The 18,363-nt window shown below is 53.5% G+C and overlaps 2 protein-coding genes and 1 long non-coding RNA gene across 3 annotated transcripts in view; 1 reads left to right on the forward strand and 2 right to left on the reverse strand.

The window, feature by feature from the left end:
- CRYBG2 (crystallin beta-gamma domain containing 2) overlaps positions 1 to 3,583 on the reverse strand; it is a 29,909-nt gene extending 26,326 nt beyond the window's left edge. Inside the window, exons 1-2 of the mRNA XM_003989742.6 lie at positions 3,072 to 3,583; positions 919 to 988 (exon numbers count right to left, since the gene is read on the reverse strand). Coding sequence (XP_003989791.4) covers positions 919 to 988; positions 3,072 to 3,187 — 186 coding nt within the window. The 5' untranslated portion in view covers positions 3,188 to 3,583. The remainder of the gene's footprint in view (positions 1 to 918; positions 989 to 3,071) is intronic.
- Positions 3,584 to 5,192: 1,609 nt separating this feature from the next.
- ZNF683 (zinc finger protein 683) lies at positions 5,193 to 14,774 on the reverse strand. Its single transcript, XM_045035355.1, is given in 7 exon segments — positions 5,193 to 5,690; positions 5,692 to 5,987; positions 7,032 to 7,160; positions 8,447 to 9,147; positions 10,826 to 11,030; positions 11,694 to 11,818; positions 12,556 to 14,774. Coding segments are annotated over 6 exon segments (1,728 nt in total). The 5' UTR covers positions 11,808 to 11,818; positions 12,556 to 14,774; the 3' UTR covers positions 5,193 to 5,407.
- LOC109502166 lies at positions 14,679 to 17,198 on the forward strand. The gene is made up of 2 exons (XR_002160586.3): positions 14,679 to 15,565; positions 16,092 to 17,198. It is a non-coding gene; the product is annotated as an uncharacterized LOC109502166 (long non-coding RNA).
- Positions 17,199 to 18,363: the final 1,165 nt, after the last annotated feature.

The raw sequence follows: 18,363 nt of genomic DNA on the forward strand, positions 1-18,363 counted from the left end.
CTTGGCAACAGAGGAGCCACGTCTGGGGTCAAAATTCCTCCTAGCAGCGGCCCTTGATCCCAAATACCTCAATTTACTCATCTATGAAATAGATTCAGTCTCTCTTTCCTCAGGGGCTAAACACCTCAAGAGGGTACAGTGGTTAATGTAGGGGCCTGCAGCGAGGCAACCCGGGCTCAGATCCCAGCTCTGGTACTTCCTGGCACACTCTCAGTGTCTCCGTGTGTAAAATGGGTGTGATAATAACAGTACCTGCTTCCTGGGAGTGCTGTGAAGACTGTAGGAGATAAGCCGTGCAGGGTAACCGGCACATAATGAGTACTCAATTAAATGCTAGTTATTACTAATGGCATTCAGGACCACAGACACATGGCTGCTTGAGCCACTTCCAGAGAAGGCTATTTGCTTCTCTAAAGGGAGGACACCCCGTCACTGTTCAAGCCATGGCTCGGGTCCCCACTGAAGATGGGGATACTGTGGCCAGAGGGTTAAACCACTGGCCCAACTTTACCCCCTGGGGAGCCATGCCAGGAAGGCGGGGGCCAAAGATGAGACAAGCTCAAGCTAGAGGAGGGAGGGTGGAGAAGGGGGTCCTGGGAATAGACACTGGCCCTCAGCACCTCCCCAGAGGGCCTGAGCATTACGAAGCTTATGCTTCCAGAACAGCTAGTGCCTCATGCTGGATGTTTTACATGTTTACTTTCTTTCTCACAACACCTCTGAGCTGCATTATTGTCCCCATTTTGCAGATAGGGAAACTGAAGTTCAGAGGTGGGGGAGGGGGGACATCTACTCAGGGTCACACAGTGAATCAGTGGCAGAGGGAGGATGAGAGAACTCCGGGTTCTCAGGGCCTGCCCAGCTCCTCCCCAAGCTTCTGGCCCTCCTCCTCTCCCACCCCTTCGGATTCTTTCTTACCTTGAGGCTGACATTGTTGGTGCTGCCCAGGCCCTGGGCCAGGTCAGGGCAGCTCTGGCCACCCCAGGGCCTAGGAAGGAAGCAAAGGGAAGGGAGTGAAGTAGCTTCCTCCTCTCCCACCCCTAGACTGGACCTTGGGGTCCTTCCCCACTTCTCTCAGGGCACACAGGCAGGCTGAGCTCCTGAAACCTTGCAAGTGGGGCAGGCAGCACTCCTCTCTGCTCCCTCCCCCAGCTGTGTACTCCCAAAGAGAGAGAAAGAGACAAGGATAAGCTTGAGACAAAAATGAGGACTAGGTCTGTAGCAGGGTCAGAATATAGAAGCAGGACAGCACCTCAATAATTCAAAAGCTTGCCATTTGTGGAGGCCCTCCCCATGCCATGCCGGGCTTAGCCTTAGGTATGGTGCTCATATGATCTTCTTCGAGCCTCACAATAATCCTAGAAGGTGGATATTATGCCCATAGTTTTTCAGTAAGGAAACTGAAGTCCAGAAAGGTGAAGTGACTTGCCTGGAGTCACACAGCTAGTGACCCTTGGAGTTAAGACACTAGGACTGTCCCACTCCAAAAGCTGGTTAGACATCACAGCACTAATGGGGGCAAGGTGGGGAAGTGCCTTGACTGCCTCCTCCTTTACTGCCTCCTTGACTGCCTCCTCCATGCACCTTGCGCCCAACTCCAGGCAATCAGCAGGGATCAGAGGCCTGTGCCTTAGTGCCGGAGTCCTATTCCCACGTCTGGTGAGAACCAACTCCAAGTGCATGCATGGGATGTATCATCACGCTGGCCCACGAACATGTGCAGTCCCTCCCCTGTCCTCCCAACCCCTGACTCACCTGCATGCCAACCCTGCCTCCTCTCAAGTGGGGAAAGGGAGGGGCAGTGCCACCTGGGCCTATAGGGCAGGTTCCTGCCATACAGGGTAATGGGAGAGGGTGTGTCTTCCAAGTGGGGGCGGGCAGGGCAGTGTCAGGTACTCCCCCCACCCCCCACCCCCGGGGCATCCAGGCTTCCAGGCTTTCAGGGTGGCCAGAACAGTACAACCCCTCCTCTCACTCTGCCCCCATCACGCTCCCACCCCTCCCAGAGGGGCCAAAGACAGCTCTGTCATGATAAGATCAGAACAAATTGCTGGATAACTCCGTAGATACACAATACCCCGTGCCTGAGAGCACATTCCTAGCTCTTTTCAGATTCCACTGTGAGCTGCTGGGATCCTCTTCACTGTCCTCCCTCCCAGCCATTCAGCTTTGCCGTCCAGAGCCTTTTCCCTTTCACTTAGACATTAGCCACCAGTGAATGGGCTCAGAGAGGAAGCAATTTGCTCAAGGTGACAAGCCCAGTGGCACCTAGGGTTAGGATGAGGCTCTGGCCCCCTGGCTTTGCAGTCCTGAAATCTCTCTAGCACATCCAGGGCTTTCAGGATGTAGGCTCTGGAGTCAGGCCGCTTAAGCCTGGAACCAGGCTCGGCCACTTCCCAGCTGTGTGACTGGGCAGGTGACTTCACCTCTCTGAACCTCCATTTCTATATCTGAATCACATGAAATACCTGCCTCGTAAGAGCTGCTGTGAGGATTAAACGAGATAATCCAGGTAGGGCATGAAAGGCAAATAAAGTTTATTGTTATTACAGTCTGGGACGACAGGGGAAATCCTTTCTGTGGCACATAAGGGCAAATGCAGTGCAGTTGGAGGCAATTCAGGTACCTGTCCCCGCTCATGACAAAGGGAACGAAGACCAGAGGTAAACTGGCCTGTGATGTGAGAATCAAAGTCCACAGGGGCGGGGGGAGCTACCGCATTTGCCTTTAAACTGTGTCAGGAGAGGAAATCACTGTCTGCAGGCGGCCTATCGCGTTTACGGAATTGCAAAAGTTGTTTTAAAGTTTTAAAAGAGCACAGATACTTTTATAAAGATCGTTTTCACATTCACGTATCCAAAATCTTAGTACACTGACACGTATATTTTTATGCTCCGAGACACTCATACATGCTTATTTGAACATCCACTACGCGCTCACTCACTCACACACGCGCGCGCGCGCACACACACACACACACACACGCACACACACACACACACACACACACACACACACACACATCCCTAGGGCCAAGGGGAGCCCCTGCGGCCCTCCTCCATCCCCCTCACCTATCCCGAGCTCTGGCCTCCTCCGGGGTCCTCTTCCCCCTGCGCTTCCTCCCGAGCCCTAGCCCTGCCAAGCGGCGGGCCAGGCGTGCCCCCAGGCCCCCGTGCCGCTCGGCCATGGCAAAGGCAAAGCCCCGGGCTTCGGGACACCAGACCGCTCCGGAGCCACGGGGGCCACCCGGATCCGCTTATTTGCAGGGAAACGCCTTCCCCGGCCCGCCCCCCGGAGCAAACAGCGGCCCCGCCCGCACTCGGGACGGGCGGGGGACTGACCCAGATGCTACCCTTGGCGCAGGGCACGGGGTGCGCGGCGCAGGGCACGGGGTGCGCTCCGCAGGGGCCGCCCCCAACCCGGGCCGCTCCGCCAGAGCCTCGCCCACCCCGCCCAGGCCATGCTCTCAGTCAGGTCCGCGCTACTTCTTTAGGCATGGGGAGGCGCCAGGGGTACACCGGGTGCTGGCAGCCCCCATGCTGGCCTTGCACGAGGTGGGCGGGGAAAGAGGAACCTAGGTCCTGCGGGGGTCAAGAGGCAGGGAGGAACGAGAGGTCTCTCCCCTCCCCCGAGAAGGAGGGGCTAGAGCGCAGGGGCGGGATCAAGACCGGTGTGGGCTTGGTCTTGCGGAGTGGGTGGGGCCTAGCCCGAGTGGTTGGCATCTGGCGCAGAGCCAAAGAGGTGACGAGGTGGGCTTAAATTCGGACCTCGATTACTGCGGGGAAGGCCAAAGCCCACCCCGCCATTGCCCTGACAAGAGGGGCTCCCCATAAGAGTTTTCTCTTGCGCTCCTGGGGAGCCTACAACACAGGGTGAATCTTGCCCAGTCCCTGGTGGGGAAGCCGCTCTCAAACCCACAGGGGTGCGAATGGAGGCCCCCTGCGGGAAGTTGGCCAGTTATTACTGGGGTTTTTTTTAGTTTATTTAATTTATTTTCTTGATTTATATCCAAGTTAGTTAGCATATAGATCAACAATGATTTCAGGAGTAGATTCCTTAATGCCCCTCACCCATTTAGCCCATCCCCCCTCCCACAACCCCTCCAGTAGCCCTCTGTTTGTTCTCCATATTTATGAGTCTCTTATGCTTTGTCCCCCTCCCTGTTCCTATATTATTTTTGCTTCCCTTCCCTTATGCTCATCTGTTTTGTATCTTAAAGTCCTCATATGAGTGAAGTCATACGATATTTGTCTTTCTCTGACTAATTTCGCTTAGCCTGATACCCTCCAGTTCCATCCACGTAGTTGCAAATGGCAAGATTTCATTCTTTCTCATCGCTGAGTAATACTACATTGTATATAGAAACCACATCTTCTTCATCCATTCATCAGCCAATGGACATTTGGGCTCTTTCCACACTTTGGCTATTGTCGATAGTGCTGCTATAAACATTGGGGTGCACGTGCCCCTTCAAAACAGCACACCTGTATCCCTTGGTAAATACCTCGTAGTGCAATTGCTGGGTCCTAAGGAAGTTCTATTTTTAATTTTTTGAGGAACCTCCATATTGTTTTCCAGAGTGGCTGCACCCGTTTGCATTCCCATATTACTGTTTAATAACAGCTATTGGTATTTTCTTATAGTTTATTTATTTTGAAAGAGAGAGAGAGAGAGCACCCTCCCATGAGTGTGGGGGGGGGGGGCACAGGGGGAGAGGGGGAGAGAATCCCAAGCAGGCTCTGTACTGGATCTCACAGATCGTGAGATCATGACCTGAGTCCAAATCAAGAGTCGGTGGATTCTTAGCCACTGAGTCACCCAGGCACCCCAATAATAGCTACTGTTTATTGTGATTAATAATCTTGCTTCTCAGGCAGTGCCCTTTCCCCACCTGTTGCTAACTCCCAAGTCGGGGAGCAGAAGACCTTGCACATCTGAGGGCATCCTCTGGGACCGCAGAGAGAAAGGTCATCAGGAGGGTCCTAGCTCCTCAGGCTCTCTTTGCCAGTTCTTCCCTCCTTATACTCCTTGTAGAGCCTCTACCTCTTCCCTGAGCTCGCACCTCCTTAGCCCTTTGCCCTCTTTGGTGGCTGGTCCTGGCCCACAGGGGGATATCTTGCTTCCGGGTCATGAGTAGACATCGACATACTTGTGTTCTTGTCCCTCCACCCCACAGGGGGCTCAGCTCCTAGCAGGTGCAGAGGGAGGAGCTCACCCCGCCCCCTGACCGTGGCAGGGAATACCAGCTAAGGAGGCACAGTGGCTTCTTACGAACTGTGAGACAAGAAGGTGGTGGGAAGCAGCAGACATGCATCTGGGCAGGTGCTGGAACATCTGTTCAGGAAAAAGAGCAATGTGCCCGGTGCGTGGCAGCAGTCTGCACCGTGCAGAGTCCTGGAAGGCCGAACTACCCACTGGCGAGCTGAGATTGGAGGGCCTCGTCCCAGACCGGGAGCAGGAGATGGCTGCCTGCCCCACCCCAGGGGAGAGCATCACAGAATCTCCGTGGCTGCGTCCCCTGACCTGGTGGATTGCGAAGTCTGACCAATACACAGTGGCTTCCCCCGCCACTGTTGAAGCTCAGGAGGCCTCGACTTGCCGTAGAGAAAAATCCTTTAATCGCTCTGCCCTGCCCCCTCCCCAGGACAGTCCTGGCACCAGGGCTCAGGCTGGCTGCCCTTACTTGCCCCAGATGCCGAGGACCTCTTGGCCTTTTCCGAATCCCAGCCCAGCTGCCTCTCTGATGACACCCCCACAAGACCTAGGGCTTCCTGGTGCCATCGGGCAAAGCAGGCAAGAGACGCCAGGGGCAGGTGGGTGTGAGCTAGGCCGCAGGGCCGGCGGGCATGCAGCCGCTGGTGCAGCTTCAGGTGAACATGCCGGGTGAAGCGACTTGGGCAGACACTGCACCCGAAGGGCCGGGCTCCTGAGTGCATCCGCAGGTGGGTCTTGAGGTTGCTGGAGCTGCTGAAGCGCTTGTGGCACATCTGGTGGGAAGGGGCGCTGGTGTCAGCTCTGCCCACCTGGCTGGCTCAGGAGCTCTGCTCCCCTCCCCACCTTGGACACCCCCCACCACCCCCTCCCCCCTGTAATGCAGGCCCGGAAGCTTTCCCCTGATGATTTCTCCCTGGGACCCACAGCGTCTGGCCCATTGGAGCCAGGCAGACCTGGGTTAGTATCCTGGTTCTTACTCCCTGTGTGACCTCGCATAGGTGACTTCTGTCTGAGCCTTGGTTTCCTTATTGGTAACACGTTACTATAAACACCTAACCTCACAGGGATGATGGACTGAACGAGATAATCACATAGGACCCTCGTGCGTGGGTCTACAGCTTTAGCGGGCGTAATTAACATTTACTGGGAGCTGTGGCATGCCCAGGAGTTGGTCTCCCATCGTCTTCCCCAGGACCCTGGAGAAGCATGACTAAGTACCAGTATAACTCCTATATTTCAGCGAGAGAGCGAGGCTCAGAGGAGGCGAGCCAGTAGCCAAAGATCACACAACAAGCTGGAGGTAGAGCTGGAATCGGAACCCAAGTAGCCCAGACTTAGAACCTCTATATTTCTTTCACGACTGCCTCTATAAAACGGGGGAAGCCTTCCTGCTGTTCTGACTTCCCAAGGGCTGTGGTGAGTTTCAGAGAGAGGGAGCTAACAGCAAGCTGGTGTCACCCGTAGTGCGTACTTTCACACACTGGGCCTTTGACTTCTGCAGCAGCCCTGGGAAGCAGGTAATAGGTATTCACTCCCCAGCACCCCCAACTTTGTTATTCTCCTCCCATAGGCCTTCATCTCTATTCCTCACGCCAGGCCCAGGGAGTGAGCTCCCGTATCACATTCTGGCCCTTCCAGGCTGACTCGGGTCATTTTCACCTCCCTCCACCTCCCTCCCCACCTCCACCCTTGCCTCCAGTCCTGTCTCCACCTGCTCAGGAGGATTGGGGAATAGAGGCTGCAGGTGCCACCCCTCCGGGGCCCTGGAACTACTCACCAGCCCCCAGGAGTACAGGGGAGGGGAAGTAGGGTCTCACCAGGCACTCGTGGGGCCGCTCCCCGGTATGCACCAACTGGTGCTTCTGCAGGTGGGCGAGCTGAGTGAAGCGCTTCTGGCACAGGGCACACTGGAATGGGCGCTCCCCGCTGTGCACACGCAGATGGACCTGAGCCAGGTGTGGGACAAATGTTGCCAACTGCCCAGACCCCTCCGGCAGGGTCTGGGGTCCTGTCCCAATCTCTCCCCACATCCCCACGGGACCCCTATTTAGCCCTGAGGCTTCTCAAGGCCCCTCTTGCCTTTCCCCAGGATACCCTCACTCTTTCTGCTGCCCTGCAGGAGGGGACGTGACAGTGGTCAGAAGGCTAGGTAAGGCGGTGCGACTCAAAGTGTGGTCCACAGACCAGCAGCATCAGCACCATCTGGGAGCATGTTAAAGATGCACGTTCTCATCAACTAACTAACTAACTAACTAACTAACAAATAAATAATGAGGTGCCCGGGTGGCTCATTTGGTTAAGCCTCTGACTCTTGATCTTGGCTCAGGTCATGATCTCCCGGTTCGTGAGATCGAGCCCCGTGTCAGGCTCTGTGCTGACAGTGTGGATCCTGCTTGGGATTCTCTCTCTGGCTCTCTCTCTGCCCCTTCCCCACTCGTGCTCTCTCTCCCTTGTGCTCTCTCTCTCACAAAATAAATTTTTTAAAAACTGCAGATCTTCAGGCCCTGCCCCAGGCCAGCTGACTGAAGATCCCTGGGGCTGGGACCTAGGAATCTGCATGTTTCCTAGCTCCCCGGGGGGTTTGAGGCTCATTAAAGTTTAAGCACCCATGCCCTGGGGACCCGGAAGCGTCCCTCCTCAACAACCATAACTTTTCCTCAACTTCAGTGCCGCCAACATGTGCATAGATCCCCATCTCTGCTGACACAAAGAGGTGTGCCCATGGGGTCCCCTCTGGGCGATGTGGATGATGGCCCCGACGGCACTGTGCTGCTTCATGGGGTCCCACGTGAAAAAAGCTGGTTGTCAGGTGGGTGGCCTGGGCTCACTAAAATTTATGCCCCCACCAGACCTTCAAACAAATAAACAAGAAGAGGCTTAACTGGGGATCCAGAAAGGGCTTTGCACTAGATGTTGAGAGGCTAACATCAAGGCCTAACTTCACCATTAAATCGAAGTAACTTTGGGCAAAACTTTCCCTCAGTTTCCCCACGTTTGAGTGCAGTGGACGCTCTCACAGACTATCTCTTAGAGTGGAGAGGACTTTTGGCGGCCATTTTGTCGTCTCCTCTCCACAAACATGACACCGAGAGGCCAAAGGAAGCATCCCAGGTCACAGCCTAGAGGCTGCCCAGGAGTTGCTCTGGCTTTAAGGCCCTTGATTCTGGAAGCAGGATAGCACGGGGTCACTGAAGGATGCCGAGGGGAGCAGCGGAGCCCAAGACGCAGATACCTTGAGGTTGGAGAGCTGCCCAAAGTTCTTGCCACACACATTGCACTCGTACAGGATTTTGCCATTCTCTTTCTTCAGTGGGTAAGGCAGCGCTGCGGTGCCTGTCCGGGAGCCCAGTGGCGTCCGCCTCGCTGGAGCCGCCCTGCCAGCACTCTTTTGCCCCGAGGAGTAGGTCCTGGCAGTTCCAGGGCCTGGATTCCAGGCCTGGAAAGGCTGGATCTGGCCAGAGGCTTGGGAGGCCCCTGGGTAAGGATACAGGGTCTCCCTCTGGGCCGTGGGGGGCCCAGGCTCATTGACACTCATCAGCAAGCTGGGCATAGCCATGATGGGGTGGGAGGGATCTGGGGGCCGCATGAAGAGGCGGGGGCATCGGACAGAAGGTAGGGCCCCATAGGTAAGCAGGTAAGGAGGAGGCAGAAGTGGATATGCAGGACAGAAGGGGTGAAGGCAGAATGGGAGCTCTTTGGAGATGGGAGTGGGCAGCAGGCAGGACAGACAGGAGCAGAAAGCTAAGGGGCTGAGGCTCCTTCTGTTCTGCCAGGGGGGTGGGCAAGAGCTGCTGTGGGGACAGGAGGATGGGCAGCGGGCCCCCTCTCCAGCTCTTTCCCATTGGCTTCCCCTCTGGTCCCTGCTCGCAGAGTGCTTGGCCGTGAGTTTCTCGCCATCAGTGGAGCCTGCAGGCAGCCCTGGTGGCTGGAGCGCTGAGCGGGAAAAGGAAGACAGTGGTCAGGGCCCCACTGCCTGGGGGAAAGCTCTGCTCCCCATCTAACCTGCCCTGCTCAGGCTGGGAAATCGCCGTAGCCTTGCAAGCCTGTTGGGTGACTTGGGCAGGCATTTCCCCTCCCTGGGCCTTCCTGGTCTGCACTTGGACTTGCCAACAAAAGGACCTAGTATGCCTGTGGTGCTCAACCATTTTAGGGAGAGAAGATGATCAGGAAGCCTACTAGAGGGGCGCTTGGGTGGCTCAGTCGGTTGAGCGTCTGACTTTGGCTGGGGTCATGATCTCAGTTCATGCGTTTGAGCTCCGTGTCGGGCTGTGTGCTGACAGCTCAGAGCCTGGAGCCTGCTTGGGATTCTGTGTCTCCCTCTCTCTCTGTCCCCCCCACCTTCTGTCTCTGTCTCTCAAAAATGAATAAACATTAAAAACAGAAAAGAACCTTATTAGACACCCAAGTGGAGAAGCCAAGTAGGTAGTTGGATGAATTGGTTTGGAATTTGGTTGGTTGTTTGTTTGTCTGTTTAGTTTGGAGTTTATAAAAGAGAGGTCCAAGCTGAAGACATAAATCTGGGTGCCAGGGACCCCGAGGAGACCGCATAAGGACGACCCTTGATCTGCTGTGTCCAAAACAGTAGCCACTTGACTCATGTGATGACGTTTCAACTACTTAAAATAAGTACAATAAGAATTCGGTTCTTCATTCACACGAGCCACGTTTAAAAGGCTCAGTAGGTACGGTCGTAAACAGCACAAGTAGGGATCATTTCCTTTCTTGCAGGAAAGAAGTAGCTGTCAAACAGCACTACTACCCTCCATAAAGTGAACAGGAGAGGAGGGAAAGAAGCGAAGAGGTGAGACTAAAGGGTGGGGGAGGGGAGAGAAGAAGGCTTTGGACTGACTTATGGAGCATGGGGATATTTAGGAGGTAGGCAGAGAAGAGCGAGGAAGGGAGACTGAGGCACAACAGCCAGGGAGGTGGGAGACAAGGTGGGAGACATATAAGGTGAAAGACTGAAAAGAAAAAAGGTCACAAAGTAGATGTCTGCTTGGATCCTCATTTATTCGCTCAGCCAACTTCGCTGACCTGTCGTTTCACTCTGTGCTCTGTGCTGGGGAAATAAGGGACCGGGCAGCACAGTCTGCCCTCCAGGAGGTTACAGCTGTGTGATGAAATGGTGCGTTACAGTGCAGCAAATCTAGAACATAGGTATAGTGACCTCCTACTCCCATGGAAGAAGAAACTGGCCTCAGTGATGTGCCCAAGGTCACAGAGCCGGGAAGGGCAGAACCAGGACTCTATCCTCAGCTCTCTGGCTCCCGGTCAGTGCTCCTATCTCATAATGAAGACTCCTTTAGCTCAAACATTCTAGGCACAGGGCGCCATCCTCAGTCCCAGGGGTAGACCCGGACTACCCCTACTCCAGGTCCCATGCTCATGCCTGAGAAAGCCACTGCCCATCCACCTCCTCTGGCTCAGGTGTCACCCTGAAAGCCCCGCCCCGCCCCAGGCCAGGACTCCAGGCCAGAATATGGAAGTAAAGCGGGCCTGAGGCTCCGTCCTCACCAGTGACACTGGGTCCCCTCCCTTTCCTGTCCTGAAATCTAAGAGTCCTCTCCCACCCGCTGCCTCCTTCACGGTGCAGCCCTCTGCCCTGGCTTACTTGTGCTCAAGGTGTCGCTTCTGAGACCTTGTGGGGCCATGCCCAGCGATGCCGGCTGCAGGGCACACAGGTATAGGTCCAGGCCCTGGGGACAGGTCAGCAAAGCAGACTTGGGTGGCGCCAGCAGCAAGGGGCACAGCCAGCTGGCACAAGATGAGCCATGGGCATCCACAGTGTCAGGAAGTGGCCTGCGAGCTGAGGAGACCTGGCAGACAGGGGGCAAGGGACTTGGGGGTGGGAGACAGGGACACCTGTGTTCCCAGGATGGTCCCGGCTCCAGTTTGGTTTCCAAAAGAGGAGAAGCTAAGACCCACCCTGTATCATGTCTGTCACTCAAACGGCTTCCCCATCCCTCATTTGAAGATTTCCCCAAAGACTTTTGTACCCACCCCAGTACTGCCCTCCTCCTATCCTCTACAACCCCTCACCTAGCCCTGGTCTCTCTCCCTTCCTTCCTTCCTGACCCCTTTGGCCCCACTGTGTCTCAGACCATCTACTGTGTTTTGAATGGAGCCTAGATGAACTTGGAGAAAATCCTCATCAAAGACTGTAAACCCCACAAGATGGCCCTGAGCTTCCCTCCCGCTAAGGCCCAGGTCGTGGTCATACAGCCAAGCCTCCTGCAGGCGCTATGCTATCCCTTCTCACGCCCCACAGGAAAGGTCTGGCCCCTGGGGCATGGGAGAGGGTCTCTGGCACCCCCAGGGCACATCTCAATGATGTACCAGGCGGGGTAGGAGTGCTCAGGACCAGGGGCCAGTGGGAATCTGATCCCTTCAGATTTCCCCCTCCCCCCCCACTTCATCCTAATGTCCTCTCCCTTTGTAAGCAGGCTGTCCTCAAAGATTGGGCTGGGATCCCTCCTTACCTGGTTGCCTTGGCAGAGCTGGAAGTCCAGGCCGGAGGACAGGGAGCTCCCTGTACTCCCCAGAGGCTGAGTCTTGTGGCAACAACCCAATTCTGGAGCAGACTCCCCCTTCATGCCCCTACTACCTGATGGGAAGACAGGTCAGTCACAGGTGAGCAGTGAAGGACCTCCACACAGGAGCCTGGCTTCTAGAGCTGGCCGTTCCACTACACCACCGTGTGACTTTGAGTCACTGCCCCTCCTGGCCTCAGTTTCCCTATCTGCAAAACACGAGGGCTGGACAGGCTGATGTCTAAGGACTCAGTACTGACATTTAGAAGCCAATGATGCTTTCTTGGTAGGTGCAGGAAGAAGATCGAATGGAGACAATCAGAGGTGAGGAGCTGAACTGGCCTTATGCTCAGCCCTGGGGAGGAGGACGGAGAGGAAGATCCTCATGGAAGGTACTTCTGAGTGAACTCAGAGATCATCGACACAGCTTTTCTGGGCAGCAGAGGAAGCCCTAGGGTCCTGCTGCCCAGACTACCCAGGCTCAGCTCCCTCACCAGGGACAGTCTGAGAAAGCAGGCCAAGAGTCCCCTGGGTCCCCTGACTGGCCTGACAGGAAGATTCTCTGCTCGCTCAGCTGTCCGCTTCTCTGCCTTCTTTTCACCGAAGGCCACACAGCACAGGGACCACCTCAGCTCAGCAAGTGTCCCAAGGCTCATTCCCCTTCTCCTCAGTGGCCACACTTCCCTCCTCCCCCAGTGCTCCTCGGACGCGGACCCTAGCACGTTCACTCGAGTGTCTCAGCCTGCCAAAGCACGGTCTCCTTTTTCCCTTCCCTTACTCCTCCCGACCCTGCCCAGCAGAGGCTTTTCACCTGCCTGCGTGAGCCTCTTCACCTGGTTCTGCAGAAGTTCCCTCTGAGGGATGCAGGGAGGTGGGCAGGCGGGCAGCTGCTGCCTGTGGTTGAGGCCCCAGTGAGTGTGACAGGAAGGTGCTTCATTTGAAGTTGCCACAAGTAGGAAGAAGGGGACAGGCGGGGGGGGGGGGGGGAGCCTGCGAGACCTGATGAGAGGGACCCACCCACCAGCCTTTACCTACCTGTGACAACTCTACGGGACAATGTGCTGATTTGGGACCACTACAAACTGGGGTTCTGGAATATCAGTGTGTGGAGCTGGGGCGAGTGGGGTGGGGCTATGTGAGGCCAAGAGCGACACAGCAAGGCTCAACGGCTGAAGCTGGGGTCCCTCTGGAGACAGGGGCCTGGCCAAGATGGAACCGGGCAGTGATGATGACAGGGAGGACAGTGATGGTGGTGAAGGGACAGGGACAGTTATAGACATAGACCAGAGCAGGCAACACGGAAGGATATGGAGTGGAGCAGAAAAGAGAAGGAATCTGATCTCACGGAGCAGAGGCCCCGGAGGCAGCAAATACACCCTCCTCTTTCTCGTCCCATCTCTGATCTGCCTATCCTGAGAAATCCTTTCTCTCATCCCGATACTAAGCTGAGGCCCCAACAGGGGTAAGAGGTGATTCAGTGGCATAGCAAAATGCATATAAGGAATGGCTAGATATCAAAAGAGAAGCTCCATTGGTTAGGAAGCAGTTTTTTAGGCCAAGCAGTTTCATTATTTCTGAGAGCAAGAAAAGGCACACATTTCTAGAGACTCAAATTCTGCCCAGTTGGTGGATCCGTATCACACAATGTCTGGCCCCGTGTGACACAGGCCCAACCACTCATCAGACTCCACCCAGCCATTCCATCGAGGTGGCCTGGAGCACACAGGGACATCTTGGACACTCCACCACGAGCAGGGGCATATGACCGGTGTTTCTCTGCCAGCCCAGCCCCTGGCTGGTGACCACCCCCACCATGGCCTCCATCACTTCCCATCAGAATTATTTGCCCACATAATGACCCCTATGTGCCTGTGAGTGTCTCAGGGACAGGAACCACTGTCTACTCATTTTTATTTCCAGTGCAGACATTTGTTGGGTTTCTTGGATGCTCCGAATGTGGAATTTTCCCCCCACATGCATCTGGAGGGAGGCAGAATGCACCTCCCACTATAAAAGCCAAGATGGCCACACACTTGATTCCGACCTCCCCGAACCCAGCACGTGATACAGGCACATGACATGGACTGGGCCAACTGGATGCCCCCATCCAGACTGGATCAGAAACCAGGGGCCCTAAAGAGGCAGGTAAGTATAGACTCCACTCTGCACCTCATGCCACGTCGGCTTCCAGGGCAACAGAGGAAAGAAAGGGGTTCAGAGGGTGTTGCAGAATCCTCTCTGAGCTGGGTCCTGGTGGTGGGGGGGGGGGGGTCTCAGCTTCTCCTGATCCAGCCCATTCTCCAAGTCTGGCTCTACAGCATTTCCAGACATTCTGTGAGCTTCCCCGTCTCTTTTAAAGGAATTGCTTTTCTTCAACCCTCCTGGAATGGTTTCTGTAGTTTAACCCGAGAATCTCCATAACATATGCCCAGAACAAAAGATAAGCAACGGCGTTCAGGCTGGAATACTGAGCCTTCAGGATCTGAGTAGTCAGCTACCCGTACAAAGAGCTTCCTGCCTTTCTCAGCTGCCCTCTCACTATCCTTCAGATTGGTGAAGGAGCTCCTCCCTGGTGCCGCTTGTAGCCTTGATCCACCCAAACTGCATGCCCCAAAAGCTGGAGCCCTCCCAGCCTCCAAGGCCACAAGCCTGCCTTCCCGCGCAGCCTTGTTGGCATCACAGGGGAGCCAGGGCCTGGCTAGGCACCCACAGAAAACCCCAGTCTCATCTCCGAGGAGGAGTCACCTGCAGGAAGGCTTCTATCTTCCACCTGCTAACTCCACCCACCCCGGCATCACACTCTTGCTCCCAACTCTCAGAAAAGTCTGTAAACCTCTTGATTCGAAACAAAAAGGGAAGTAGACTTGGAGATTTCTGACTGTCCGGTCCCTGAAAGGCCTGGCTAGGAATGTCCTGGGAGGTGGGCTGAGGACATAGGGCCTCGAGTTCCCACCCAGAACAGCCTCCACCTGCCAACCCCTTCCTTGTTCTCATCTCCTGGGCCCTGCCAGGTCTTCTGTCCTGTCAGCCTCCAAGTCCACCGTGATGTCATTAGCCTAACTGTGATGTCACCATGTTTCACATCCCTGTGGGGTAGCTCAGGCATAGAACTACAGCCTCTTAGCCAGGGAACCTGTGCAGATACCTGGACCCAGATGAGAGACCCAGGCCAAGGCAAGTCCTCAGTGACCACAGGGGGGCTTGGGAAGTGCTTGTGGATGGGAGAGAGGATTCGGAGCCTTCAGGGATAAGCGGGGGGGCACCAGAGAGGCCTTTGACAAGAGCTGGAGGGCTGGACAAGGGTCTTCATGGACCCTTGGCTCATGGACGCTTACTTTCTTCTTCGTTCTGTTAATTACAAGATAAAACATACTAGCGGTAAACATTTCAAACAGCAGAGAACAAAAAGACAAAAAAAAAAAAATGGAAGCTCCCCTCCTTCACAATTTCCTAGGGACCAATGTGAATTTTTTGGTGTTTAGCCCCTGATATTTGCATATGAACCTACAAACGAGTAAGTGAACTTTTTAACTTTGTTTTTATGCAACCTAGTTTATAAGATACGTATACTTTTCTGTAGTTCTTTCCATCCAACAATCTGCTGTGACCATCATTTCATGCAGAACAAACACATCTGCCTCCTGCTTTTTCCTGATTGCATAGTGTTCCACAGCAGGGTTGGACAAACTGGCATTCCTGTAGTGTGGACTCCCCAATTCTTCCCTCTTCCACACAAGGCTGGAAAAGACCTCGTATGGAAGTAGTATGCGGAGTGATTAAGAACACTAGCTGGGACTTAATCCCAGCTCTGTGACCGTACGGTAAGTCACTTAACCTCTCTGTGCCTCTTTCCTTATCTGTCAAATGAGGATAATAAGAGTACTTGCTTCACAATGTTCTTTTGAAAATTCCTCCAGCTGATTCACCTAAAGCTCTTAGGCCAGTGCCTGGCCCAAAGCAAGCACTTGACAAATGTGGATTAATGTTAACATTGTACATCAATCTTTGCCTAGTTAGGCAAGCAAGTTAGGCAGCTTCCTAATAGTGTTAAAATTGTGATGAATGTTCCTGGCTCACTTTGGAAAGACCAGAATTTGAGCAGCACACTTGGAAAGATTAACTACATTCTGTTTTATTGCTTTATTCATCCGCCCCTAGTTGGAGACCATCGTGCTCACCCAATACTGTCCTGCCCCCACGCCAGTCCACGCTCCACAATAATTATAGTTTTTGGCATCTGGGTGCTCACCATGTGTCAGGAACCCTGCAGAGCACTTTGACATGTTTTGCTTAACTCGGTCAGCACAGTGACCCTCCGAGATGGGTACTATTATTCCTGTTTTACAGGCAGGAAAACTGAAACTCAGAGAAAGAGAGTGACTGGCTTCAGATCACAAGACCCAAGTCGGGACTGCAATGTCCCAGGGAGGAAGGGGGAGCCCAAGAAAGGATTATTGGAGGGCCACTTTGAAGAGGTAAAAAGAGCCACAAACGTGGAACAGTAGAGTCTAGATTCCCTTCAGGACTATGAGAACTCTGTTTCGGGCACTGGACTACTTGCTGGGAATACAGCCTGTGGGAATACGACCTAGACCTTGGAAATTCACAGTTCAGTTACCAGAAGGCTTGCTGGTTGCTGCTGAAATAGAAAGCGGGATACAATTCTCAGGACTTACTATTATTGGAATAGGCACCCTCTACTTTGGGAAGCAAAGCACAGCCAGGGGTGTCGAGCTGACTTGTTCAGTAAGAGGGAGAAACAATGGGCCCACAGGCAAAAGCCCTACTTCCTCTTTGAAAACCTCAAAAACTTCTCCAGTCCATCACCATGGCCACCTCCAAACGTTTGGCCAGCCGGCTGAACTCCTGGCTGGCCCAGCGCGTGGGTCCTGGAGCTCTGGTGCATGGATAGTTTGAAGGACACCAGGTATGCAATGCAGGTCAGGAGGAGATCTGGGACCATCACTGGTTCAGAAGTTAAGCAGCTGTGTGCGATGTCACTCCGAGAACAGAGTTAAGGGTGGGGAGCTCCATGCTCTCACCTCCCTCTGCTCTGTGGTTGACACCTTCCTCCTTCTGCCTGACACCCACTTATCTCATCTCCCTGGACAGTCTGTCAGATGCAATGAATTCGTTTTGGCTTCACACCCCAGGGCGGGGAGATCCTGAGATAGGGCGCACCAGCTTTCACATCTGCAGAAGGGGCCTCAAATTCTTGCATCTTCTCCTGCATCTACCCATGACCTCCCGGTCCTGAGGACAAAATTAAGAGAGGTCTTCAAACGACATCTGAGTCATTCCACCCATCCTCTCACCTCACCCTTTCCAAGTGGATAGGTGACACACTGGATTCAAATCCAGTAGGACCGATACACTCTTAACTGCTATGCAACGCTACAGAGCATGCACGTGGATGTCCTTGGCACCCCAAGAATGACTAATGTCTTTATCTAACTCTCGATCTCGTTTTTGTGAGTTTGAGCCCAACATTGGGCATAGAGATTACAAAAAAACTATGTATAATAAAAGACAAGTGTTGGCAACGATGTAGAGAAATCAGATGCTCTGCCAGCTGAGCCAGCCAGGTGCCCTTTATTATCTATTTTTAAAACTTACAACCATCCAGGGTGCCTGGATGGCTCAGTCGGTTGGGCATCAGGCTGTTGATTTTGGCTCTGGTCATGATCTCATGGTTTGTAGGATCGAACCCGTGTCAGGCTCTGCACTGGTGGTGCAGACCCTACTTGGGACTCTCTCTCTCTCTCTCTCTCCCTCTCTCTGCCCCTTTCCCACTCATGTTCTCTCTCTCTCTCTGAAAATCAATAAACATTTTTTAAAAAATTACAACCATCCTAGTGCTGCTATGAACATGTGTATCCAGGTGCTTGTTTGAATACCTGTTTTCAGTTCTTCTGGGTATATGCCTAGGAGTAGAATTTCTGCGTCATATGGTAATTCTTTATTCAACTCTTTGAGGAACCACCAAACTGTTTTCCACAGCAGCCGCACCATTTTGCAGTCCCACCAACAATGTATGAGTGTTCCAATTTCATTACGACCTTGCCAACGTTTATTTTACTTAAAAAAAAAAAAGTAAAACCACACTTTCCTTTCTTGATGGAATCCTTTGAAGCACAAAAGTTTTTAATTTTAGGGGCGCCTGGGTAGCTCAGTCGGTTAAGCGTCCAACTCTTGCTTTCGGCTCAGGTCATGATCTCACAGCTTGTGAGATCAAACCCTGTGTTGGGCTCTGCACTGTTAGCGCAGAGCCTGCTTCAGATTCTCTCTCTCCCTCTCTCTCTGCCTGTCCCCCACTCGCACGCTGTCTCAAAATAAGTAAATAAACTTAAAAAAAATAAATTATTGTGTTTAAAGTGTGAAAAGACAACCCACAGAACGGGAAAACATATTTTCAAATCATATACCTAATAAGGAATTTGCATCCAGAATATGTAAACAACCTTTACAATTCAATAAGAAAGGAAAAATAGCCCAACTAAAAATGGGCAAAAGTGTTCATTCAGACATTTCTCCAAGGAAGATGTATAAATGGCCAGTAAGCACGTAGAGAAATGTTCAACATCGTATGTCGTTAGGGCAAAGCAAATCAAAGCCACAA

Source organism: Felis catus, chromosome C1, assembly GCF_018350175.1.
Source record: "Felis catus isolate Fca126 chromosome C1, F.catus_Fca126_mat1.0, whole genome shotgun sequence".
NCBI classification, from domain to species: Eukaryota; Metazoa; Chordata; class Mammalia; order Carnivora; family Felidae; genus Felis; species Felis catus.